This window comes from Entamoeba invadens (genome assembly GCF_000330505.1).
Source record: "Entamoeba invadens IP1 unplaced genomic scaffold scaff_1105074725959, whole genome shotgun sequence".
In the NCBI taxonomy this organism is placed as follows: domain Eukaryota; phylum Evosea; order Mastigamoebida; family Endamoebidae; genus Entamoeba; species Entamoeba invadens.
The window spans coordinates 48136-60055 of record NW_004440417.1 but is presented as its reverse complement, the minus strand read 5'-3'; the positions used below and the strand labels follow the sequence as shown (position 1 = coordinate 60055).

General features: G+C 36.4%; 2 protein-coding genes across 2 annotated transcripts; both read left to right on the top strand.

Annotated features, from left to right (window-relative positions):
* Positions 1-246: 246 nt before the first annotated feature.
* Positions 247-7975, top strand: EIN_504470 (hypothetical protein; the record flags this gene model as incomplete). The annotated part of the gene is made up of 3 exons (XM_004257014.1): positions 247-384; positions 493-693; positions 845-7975. The coding sequence occupies 3 exons, from the start codon at positions 247-249 to the stop codon at positions 7973-7975; spliced, it is 7470 nt and encodes a 2489-aa protein (XP_004257062.1).
* Positions 7976-8149: 174 nt separating this feature from the next.
* On the top strand, positions 8150-9655 carry EIN_504460 (hypothetical protein; the record flags this gene model as incomplete). Its single annotated transcript, XM_004257013.1, has 1 exon — positions 8150-9655. One exon carries the CDS (start codon positions 8150-8152, stop codon positions 9653-9655), a length of 1506 nt encoding a protein of 501 aa, XP_004257061.1.
* Positions 9656-11920: the final 2265 nt, after the last annotated feature.

Below are 11920 nucleotides of genomic sequence, written 5' to 3'. Positions count from 1 at the left end.
CTTCTTGTCTAATTATTTTTACTTTTTAGTTAAATTAATTATTTAAATATTAAATCTTTTTATTTTTTAAATGTTAAAAAAACAAAAGTGAATGAGTCAATGATTTCTTTAATGTCCCGATTAATCCCAAGTAAAGCTATCTGATGAATTATGTGAAAAACAGAGGAGAACTACAAAATTCCAAGTATTCCCCTTTTAAAATTTTAAAACTGAAAAACTTGTATTCTCAAAAAACCCATTCTCGAAATGAGTCAAAAATTGAACATCTCAGACTTGAAAGATATTTTCGAGATGGACTTGACAAAAAAGGAGCCCACTCCACAGAAGGCGGTCGAGAACACAAAAATGACTGGTCAAAACAAAGAGATTCTTATGAAATTTGAAGTTCGTGTTTTTCTTCAGTGATCTAATCATTTTAAAATAAATCATATTATTAAGATAAATTAATCAGTGTTGTTTAATAAAACGTACAGAACAAAAACTTAACTGAAGCTGTATGACACAGAACACACAAGAGAGTTGGATGTGTACCAACTCAAGAAGTATATACAACGTGAGTGGGGAGTCTGTCTGAGCGAGGAAACAATTAAATACCATTGTGGTCAAACCTTTCTTGAAAAGGCTTATAAAGTCCAATATACCGAGTTCATAGCGTTTCACAAATACATTGCGGCAAACATTGAGGAGATTCGCGTTTGTTTTGTCAATTTTGTTTCCCCATTAGCTCCGCTGTTCCATCACTAAAAATGAGAAACTATAACAAATAATTTGTGATAGTATTTCATTTTTGATAAGAAATAAGTGGTGGAATACCGCCATGTAAAAGGCCAGAAATTACGTGTAGAAAGAGAACACTGAGTCTGTTTTCGACACATTCGAAAAGCAGTTTGCGGACACCCCTGGTGTAGATATTCAGTTTAAGTATTTGGATAAAAACCTCTTTGTGATCAACAATTTCGAAAAGCCGCACGCTCTTGTTTCGATGAAACAGAAACAACCCAACGCGACGGATAAATACCATAGTTTGATGTATACACAAATATTTTCACCGACAATTTCGGTGTTTATAAATCAAAAGAGCTACGTGAATACTCTTGACCCGCACAAGGATAAAAGTCTGCCAATCACTATGGCATCTGCTGAGATGTTTGATGTTGACTCATTGTTGCAATCCGACACGCGAAAGACGAGTGCACGAAAAAAGAAGAATAAATTTTTGTTTCAGTTTTATAACCCGAAACTGAGCCAAGAGGACTTCTTGTATTCGACAAACCTGTCTTCTTCACAGCCAAGGAACGTCAACAATTTGCTTAAAGTGAAACGACCGTCGATTGTGAATATCACTCATTTTAAACCGTACCAACATTTTGATACTTTCTTCTGCCGCATGTCTCTTTATGACATGAGTTACAACAAGTTGACGTCTGATTTTTACTTTGTAATTGATTCCAAAGTCTTGAAGGCGCACGTTGAACGAAGGGAGTCCCTTGGTATCCCAATAGTGTCGATGACTCTTGGCCAGGACTTTATCAAAGAGACTGAAAATTATGTTGTGTTGGAAGTGTTCAAACCGATGGACGCAGATATCAACTTTACACGAGATTATTTAACAGAAGACTCGAAACGGGACCAAAAAATGATGAAGAAATTTGCGGACAAGATGCGCGATTCTGAAAAAGTGTTTGAACAAAAAGGGTTGTTACAACTTGTACTGTTTAGTGCGACAGCGGTCAAGTTCAAAGGTGCTTACGACAATTTGAAATTGGTGAGGCCGATTGGTGACCCGAAAGATGTTCCGACGATGATCAAAGACGTAGAAAAGATGAAGAGTGCTGGGGAGTGGAGTTTTGTGTTTAAACCGTCGAAAAAGGAGATTACACACCACGACGGGTTGATTAAGTTTTACAATCCTGAGAAGACGGAAGGGGAACAAGTCACCACCATGACCGAATTGAATTTGTACGACAAAGAGGAGATCTTCATGGACTACGAGAATCTGTTTTTCTTGTATCCGACTGAAATCTGTTTGGGGAAAGAACGAAAGAAGTCTGGCATCTGTTGTTCGATCTTTGTGAGAGAGAACGACGACTTTTTTGTCCCGGGGAAGTCGAATGTGCTGAACGCTGTTTATCCACAAGACAACAAACTTATCCAACAACTGTCAAACGCATTTACGACATCCGTTTCAATTGAAAAAGTTGGTCATTTTATAGATGAGGTGAAGATACAACTCCCTTTTCCACTCACGGAGAAACATCACATTCTGATCCAAGTTCGAGACGTCTCAGTGGAAGATGGAAGTGAAGGAAAGTTGTTTTATGCGAAATTGCCTCTCCTTGATAATGGACATATTATCAGTAACGGAGAACACACCGTGCAAATCATGAAAGACATGACAAACAAATACTTAAATTACATCGACAACTATGATGTGACCAAAATATTTGTCAAAGTCAATGTGAGAATTGTTTCGACGATATACCCGCAAAATCCCGAGATCTACCGATTCCTTGTTGGAGGACTTGGTGTCGAAAGTGTGTTGGGAACGTTGTTCCGAACGGACTTGATTCATTTTCTGCCTAGTGTACTCACAAAATGCGTTGAGATCATCGGCACTGAGAAGAAGGAAGACATCTTTAAAGTGTTTGAGATCTTCAAAATGATTGATGAGAGAAGAGAAACGAATATTGACCAAGAAATGAACTACCGCATCTATAAGAACAGTATCTTTGTCGATGCAATCAGCCATTTTGTCCCATACCGACTTGCGGACGGGAGATATATCTGCGACATCTTACTCACACAACTCCCTGTGATCTTTGATTTGGATAAAACAGACGTGAAATATCGGATGAGGTATTCGTGGATTATCTTCTCGTTGTTGATTAAAGGAATCATTGGGTATTATAATGACTATAAAGTGTTTGAATACCCCAACTTCCATGACTTTAACACAACACAAAACAAAGACTTCAAGAAAAATTGCTTTAAAACAAACGTCCAGAAGTATTCGAAATTCATCAAAGAGTTCTGTGACGGGGAAGTTGTTGGAGCTTCGGTCATTCGAGAGGCCAATTTGTGTTTTGCCGAATTTATCAGAGACGCGTCACTGTTGTGGAGAAAAGACGAAATTGTTGAAATCATCGACGAACATTTGGACACCCTTTCAATGCTTAAAGTCGACTCGTATGGACTCCGAGTGGACTTTACTCAACTGTTGCGACTTGAGTTTGTTTCAGTATTGATTGAGAACGACCAGATCTTTGCTTTGAATGGCCCACAGTTACTTGAAGTACAAGAAATCAACAAGTTGAATGATTTGTTGGCGCAGAGACACACTCAGATGTTCATCTTATTGCGACAATTCTTTTTATTAATTATGAGCCAAGACAAAAGCATCTCAAAAATGGCGTTGGAGGAACTTTTGATTGTGACGAACAAATTTGATTTAGACAACTCACTGTCGGAGCAAGGGAAAAGAGACAAGTATTTCAGTATGCTCCTTCCATTTGTTCTGTTCATGTTGGATGACAGTGACAAAATCAATGAGTGGAAGGCGAAGGACTGCTTTGCTGATTTGAATGATATCAAGTCGCTGTATGTTGTGTTCTTTTTCATCATTAAAAACTTGCGAGAGGAAACGATTCAACAATGGTTGGTGTCTGATTTTCTTCCTTCGTTGTTAAATTCCCTTTTAATGCACATCAGAAGAGCTTTGTTGTTGTTCTCGAGATACCCATACACTTTTCTGGCAAATTCGACAATGACGTTCAAGAAGGAACTGAAGAACATTTTGGTTGATTTCCACAAACGGGGAGAACCAACAACACCACCACTCTTTACGCGATCAAACACATCGACGACAAAGTCACACATTTCGTTCCAGACGAGTACACTGTCGTCGTCGGCAAGACCATTGAGCAAAGGGAAAAGTTCCTTTTTTGAGGAGAATAAAAGTCGCAAGGACGACGACTCGAAAATTGGGTTTGACAGTGACAAAAAGATCACGGGGTTTGTGGATAACGCGAATCGAGCACATCTCACAACGATGCGAGTCAGACAAAACGTTTTGTCGAGTGGGGAGTCGACCTTTGAGAAGTCAGTCAATGAAGAACTTGTGGTCGAGATTGCGCTAATTGCGATGGACTTGGTTGAGACAACTATTGGAACGTTGATAAGAGAAGAGAGTACACAGGCACTTGACAGAGCTCAAGACATCATTTCAAGTGTGTTGTTTGAGGTGGGCATGACGGATAGTTACATGCCGAGTTTGTATGATTTTATACGAATCATTGTGACGACCTACCGGGTCTTTATCTTCACAAAACCAAATAAACTTTCGATGAGTTTGTTGAAGAATTTGTTGAAACAGGCGAATTCGACGAACGCACTGAATCAGAAATTTGCGAAGAATCTCATCTTCATCTTCACGAAGACGAACTTTGTGGCGGTTGGAAACACAGTCTCGACTGTTGTGAATGCGACGAGCGCGTTGTCTGAATTGCAATTCAATGATTTGGGGAGGATTGGGGAGTGTGTGAACAATCTTCTTGAATTGGCGAAACAGTATTATGAGAATTTTGATATCAAGTTGGAGAAGTGCATTGCGCTGTCGCTCCAAGATGGGTTGAGAAAGATGAAATCGTTGCAACGGGTACATAAAATGTATCAAGCGCTTGATGTTGGGGATTTGGATGTCTTCATCACATTTGTGACCGACTGTACAACAGTGATTGACGAAATACTTGACTTCACGATGAAGGCTGAGCCTTCGATAGTGAATGGGTACATTGAAATGAAAATCCAAATTGTGAAGATGATGCGACAAGACGAGGTGTTTAAAATGATAGCGCAGTGGATTGTATTGATTAAGACGAAAGCGCAAAGTGCTTCTGAGACGTTCATTCCGTTTTTGAAAGGCAAAATCGAGTATTTAGAAATGTTGTACAAATTGTGTCAACAAAAGGTGGACGATTTGGATCGCTATTGCGTGTCTTCAGCAACGGAAATGAAGGAATTGGAAGCGGAGTGTTTGTTGAATAAAACGATAGGAGAGCAGTTGTTGAGTATAGTGAAGAATAGTATTACCATCGACTCGTGTGACTTAGAAAATATGACAAACGACCAACTCATCCGCAAAATTGAAGTTTTGGAAAAGGAACAACAGAAGCGTGCGAGTGATATCAACGCAGTGTTAGAACAATACACTTCTTTTGATGAGACTTTAAAGACATTTCGACTTGCATCGAATCCACTGTTCCCAGTGACGAGTTTGGATATGTCCGATGGCGTGAAAAGAGTGTTGCTGTTACATCAGTCGCGAATCAAAGCGGTGAACAGTCACTTACACACCCGCACGTCGTTTGATTCGGAAACTGAGCGATACAAAACCAAAATTGTTGATTTTGAGAACATCATCCATTCGAAATTTATTGATATAGTGACCGATATCATGAAACTCCCAATGAACGTCTCTTTTATGAAGGAATCTGTGAGTAAAATCGAATCGTTGGTTCAGTTGTACTCCACGGACGTCTCCCATTTAGAATCGAAGAAAATCAAAATGGGAGGATTGCGACCGACATGGGAAATAGCGTATTACAGTTGGGAAGAGGCGGTTTTGAACGCGATTTCGTGTATGGAGTGGCTCTTACAACTCTTGAAAACTGTCAAAAGCAACGAAGAGAATGTTCAACAGATGCGTGGGTGGTTTAAGGTGGAAAGAGAATTCATTCAAAATGTGTTGTCGTCGTATTTGTGGGACGGGTTCTACACGTCGTGGGACAAAGTCACGATGAGAGCGTCGAACGACTTTTTGGAAGTTCTTTCGCAGATGTCGTTGTACTTTATGACGAACATGAACACTGCGAAGGCGGGGTATAAACGAGCTGGAACACTTCTTCAGGAGCTGAGAAAGAGAAAGAAACTGCCGCTTGGGTTTCCTTATATTCAACACATCAAAGAAGAACATTTTGAGCAACTTTCGATGGTTGCTGAGTTGTACCAGAAGAAGAGGGAAGATGAATTAACTCGAGAGAATATCAGAAAACAATACGCTGCACTATTTAAACAGTTTTATGTTGAAACGGACAAATTGATGGAGAGAAGTGGAGGGATTCCGATGAGCGAAATTGCGAAAATCCAGAATTTGAGAGACAAGTTGTTAGTATTTGAAGAACAAAAAGTGATCAAATTGAATAGGTACTGCGACTTGGAAAGTATGGACCAAACGGTGTGGGTGCGATGTCAAACGTTGGGAATACAAGAAAAGGACGCGACGCCGAAGTCCCCACGAACTTCGTTTATTAAGACGTACGATGGATCGCGAAGTCCAAGTCTAATTGGATCGAACCAAAGTCCACAACCTTCAACGACAACAAACACATTTATGCAACGAGCGAAAAGAGCGGGAGACGATTTAAGAGACATCACCGGGTTCTTTGTTGATAACAAAGGGATTATCCGTGCGGACTGTTTCCATGACTTGTCGTACGGACAGAGAGACGTGTTTAATGAGGACCTCAAATTAGTGATAGACGAGATATCGAAGATTTTGAGTAACTTAATTGTGTTGAACAACTTTAATACGACGGACCCCCAACTCATATTGGAAAAGTTCTATCGCTTTGCAATGGATTATGTTTCTGCGCCACAACTTCATATGACGTGGATCACTAATTTGGCGAAACAACATCGCGAGCGGTTTGAATTTATCGAGGCAGGGATGTGTGAAGTGCATTTGATCAATTTCATCCACCACTTGTTGCCGGAGAATGAACGGAAAATAGAAGTGTCGATTTTGAACAAAACGTTTGGGAATTTCATCCCAGACACGTCAACGCCACCAAATCCACAATTTTCGGCAAATTTGAGCGAAGAGTCCCTTTTGAAACATATCACCGCGGCGTATGAAGATTTTGAGAATGGACAATTGCCGTGGTACGGACTTACTGTGTCGTCTATAGTCATTCCGTACTACACCGAGAAGAAGAAACTGAAAGAACTGGTGAAGACCCACGAGTACGTCAACAAGATGTACGACTTGATGGTGAAACATAATGAAGACGGCCAGATTAAGGACTTTCTGCAATTCTATTATGTCAAATTCTTTGGGAGTGTGTTTGGGGAGATGAACAAGAAAAGTTTCATTTACGCGACGAAGAAGGACAAAGTGTCCCAATTGATCATTGAAATCAACAAGATTCTGCCAGTGTCATTTAGTGGAGAGAAGCACTATTTGAGGTTCTTTGAACAAGTGAACAGTGAGGTTGAGAATTGTGGGGATAAGGAGTGTTATATTTTGTGGACGAATGTCCAGCCGGTGTATGAAAAGGGAGAATATGTGCAATTTACTTCGAGGTTTATATACGACGATATGTGTCTTGACAGAAAAGAAGGAGATGAGCTGCTTGAAATAGAAAAGGCGCCAGCTGTGTCGTTGTATAAGAAGCGGACGGTGATGGATATCGAACTTGTGTTACCTGGCTTGTTAGGAAGACAAACGGTGATCAAAGAAAGTGTTGTACAACTTGGGCCAATTGAAATAGCAATTGAAGAAATTGAGACGAGAAAAAGAGGTGTTGAAAAGTTCTTGGAGGAGAGTAAAAAGTTCTTTGGCGAGGTGGCGTTTGATTATATCACTTTTCTGCAGAAGAAAATTGGAGACTTCTTCTTTGGATATAAAGACCAGAACGATATTGCTTATGGGAAGTTGAATGCATACGACAGAATGAAGGTGTTGGAAATCATCGAAGTCTTTTTCAGCGAGGAGTACGATTTAAAGAATCAAGAAATACTCTTCGAGATGCTCAAAGAAACAATTAACTTGACTAAAGAAGGCCTGGCTATTATTAAAGAAAACTCAAAGGCTAGAACTAGCAGCGCGAGTTTGGAGAACTTAATTAGACACTCTTTGAGAATAGAGAGGGTTCTTGATATGCTCGATACAAAGATGAATGAGAAAAAAGAACATTAAACATACATTTTGTTATTCAGTTTTATTAATAATTATATTAATAAGTATTTTTAATAATTATTTTATTAGTTATATGAATAATTAAAACATATTATTATTAATAAATTAGAAATAAACTATAATAAAAACCACCTTCAAATAGTAAAAAAGAACTTTATAAAACAAACATAAACAATGTCAGGCTCGTTTCTCCCATTAAAAAGAGCGTATTATGCATTTAAAATAGAAGGGGACGAGAAGGTATTTGGTGAAAATAGTCGAGAGAGTGTTGTTAATGGGATAGTAGAATATTTTAAAAAGACGTTTAAGGCGTATCCGATGGTGAGGTGGTTTTGGATGGTGGAGTACTCGGGGGGATATTTTGGGTTTCAGACTATTTTTTCGTGTAAAAAAGCGTATTGTTTGTCATTGAAACGCAGTTTTGAATTGTATGGGGTTCTTTTGGAGTTGAAGGATTTTACTGAGAAGCCGAAGGCGATTCCATTCAATACGATTGTAAAGAAATACATAGAGTTTTGTATAAATAATGGCGTGAAGTATTATTTAGAAGATGACACAGGTGTGTTGATGAAGTATGAGGACAAACTCAAACTTCAAAAGGAATGTCAACCCATTTCAGTTGTGACAAAAAGTAGCAAAGAAGAAAATTTACTTCCAAAAGATGACCACCAAGAAAAAGAAGTGCAAACGGAAAAGAAACAAGTGAAATCGACGAGAAAGAAAACAAAGAAAGAAGAAATAGTTAAAGATATAGAAAAAGATATTAAAAAGAATGAAACAGTGGTGGGCGATTGGAATACAACAATTGAAGGAACTGTTCTCGACGATAAAAATCACGAAAAAAATGAAAGAATGACAACAGCAGAAAATGGTGAAAAAAAAGACGAAAAACAAAACGAAGACATCAAAAGGAAAAGAGACGGCCAATCACAGAAAAAAAGAATTCCAAAAAGAACACAAACAAACGTCAAGACGTCAAAAGAAGAAAAGGAAGTGACGACTTCCGAAGAGATTGAGATCAAAAACACCAAAAAGAACAAAGAGAAAAGGTTAGAAATTCAATGGAATTGTAACAATGAAGAAGTCCGACTTTTGCGACAGAAGATTTTTCGAATCAAAAGAGGAGAAGGCGATGATTTAATAATTTTAGTTGGAAGAGACAAACAAGAAGAGCTCATTTATTTACTTTGCAATTATTTAGAAAAGAATTGCTGTGTCATCGCGTCGGGCTTTTTGAGAGATGAGGAGACGACAGAGAAGTATCGACTTCGGATTGGAGCAAATGGGTATTATCAAACAAAATGGGAGCAACTACGAAGGGATACGACAGTGAAAGACGTCATTGTAGTTCAAGAAGAGGTTTATCAATATATTCCAGACATCAGTGAAGGGTTAGACGTCGTTCTTTTGAATAAAGGAGAAGCTCATTATTTAAAAGGAATCGGAGAGTATTTAATAACACAAGAGATCGATGTTATAACTAATGAACATGTCCTCGATGTCGATGATCAACTTGAAAAAAGCCAAAGCTTATTGGAAAGTGGATTCGGGACTGTACCTCTCGTTATCGAAATCACTAATAACGATATACAGGACCAAAGTCATCTCGTCAATCTCGATGTTATTCCTCATAACATCCCAAAACCGTTTTCGGATGACGTGTCTATAATCGATTTTTGAGGAATTGATCTACTAATTAATAAACTATTTGTTATAGTTCATTGAAACAATCGAAGAAAAATAAAAATTTGGTTAGCGATGATCCTGTTTTTTCTGGTATAAATTGGACTGATTACAATTTCTAATCGATATGGAATACAAGTTTATAATGATATAGTAAAAAACTAATTTAAATTAATTTACTAATTTAAAATAGTAAACTAAACTAATTTAATTTAAATTAAATTTAAATATTAATAGATATTAATATTAATATCTATTACTAGTATATCTAGTACTTCTAATAAAAGAAATAGTTAATTAATTAATGAATTTATTATTATTATAATTTATTATTTAATACAAAGATTTCCTTTTGTAATTGATTAAAAAACAAAAAGAAACAAAAATTACTAAATATTTAAATTCAAAACTATTTGTTATAATTGTATTATAGTCACCCGCTAAAAGCAATAAAAACACGACAAATGGTCTAAAGAAACTATAATTTATTATTTTAAACTATAATTGTAAAAAACAGTGAAAATAACACAAATAACATTAAAAAACAAAAAACAAAAAAATCACATTAAATCAATTTTTGTCAAGCTTTTTAATTGGTTTAAAAGATAACGGCAATCAATTAATACATGACACTTTGGGGTGTTTTGTCAATCTAGTTGACTATGACAGCTTGTTTAAAAGCAATAATATTAAAAAGAGGTGTTGTAACCACAAATAAAGAATCCACCAATATCATTAACTATTAGTCTGTTTCCGAGTTCAATAATGTGAAAAAATGTTTTTTCTAAAACAAATTACCATCCACATTTTCCTTCTCGACTTCTTCTTGAAAAAGCAAATTTACAAAACCGTCTTTCGCTTTAAAAGAAGACATTCTACTTTTAAGCCCACCAAATATCCCCAAATCAAGAACTTGAAGAAAATGAGAAGCATACGGAGTTAAGCTAACAAAGGTTATGTTATTTTGAGTGAGCAACACAATGAATCTGATACATCTAAAGAATTGGTTGAATTGTCAAAACCCATCCCAGTTGCAGGTTTGGTTTTTTGGTATTGTCCAAATAAATGCACATGTACGGCATTATTCATTAAAATTGTTTTTCAGTTCACCTTTAAACTATTTTTGACAATGTATTATAATTTAGTAAAATTTTAGTTTATTTTGAAATACTTTCGATATAAAGAAATTAATGTCAAATTGAAACACAATCTAAAATCATAATTTCAAAAAACTATAATATGGTTTCTTTAGACCATTTGTCGGAAATTTATACCTTTTAGCGGGTGACTATAATAGTTTGTTATTATAGTAATAGTTACAATACACAATTCAGACAATATTCTCTTAAAATTATAACTTTTGATAACATATAAAAAAACGAAAAAAGAAAATGTTTTTAAAACTATTAATAATCGTTTCAATTACTATAAGTGAATATGGCATTTTTTTAGTGGTATGATTTGTAACCACATCACTGGTATTAAAACATTTTATATGTATTTTGGTGATTGTCTCTTTAAAATGCTACGTGATGTATATAAATAGATATTATTGAAAGCGAAACCCCAACAACCCGACAGATTTTTTTTTCTTCTTATTAATATAACAATCCCATTCATTGAGAGTTGCTTGTGGTGTTATTATTTCAATTATTTTCCTTTCATCTGATAAATCCAAGTGGAGCAGTTTGTCGTCCAAAACTAAAAGGTTCTATAATAAAAACTACATGAAAGAAGGCGTGCCGTTTAAATGTTATCCATTCAAAAAATAGTAAAATTAAACTATACAATAAGTAAAAAGAAACTATACAATCATCTTCATTCCATACTGAGGCATTTTGAGCTCCTGCCTCCAACTGTCTACTACAGGATTTTGAAAATAAAAATATCCTTTCCACTAAGTACTGGTTTCACAATACTATAATTGAATAATTTAAATATAGTACATTGATTTATTTTCATTGTTTTAAATTCCTTTTTACAAATACAGCAGTAGATGACTCAATTTGAATGAAAGTGAAGTAAGTACTGTTTTATCTGTTCAATCGGGAAAGGTTCCATTTTAAAAGACCGAAATTCCACCCAAAAAGGTTTAAAATCGTTCACTCTGTAAACAGTCCACAAGATTCAATGAAGGCGACACTGATTAGCAACGAGGCACTCAAACAACGAGAAGGGCGGAACAAGCGAGCTTTATGTAATCGTGAGTTATTAATTCTCTCACTTGCATGTGGAGCTGAAGTGACAATAGATAAGACCAAG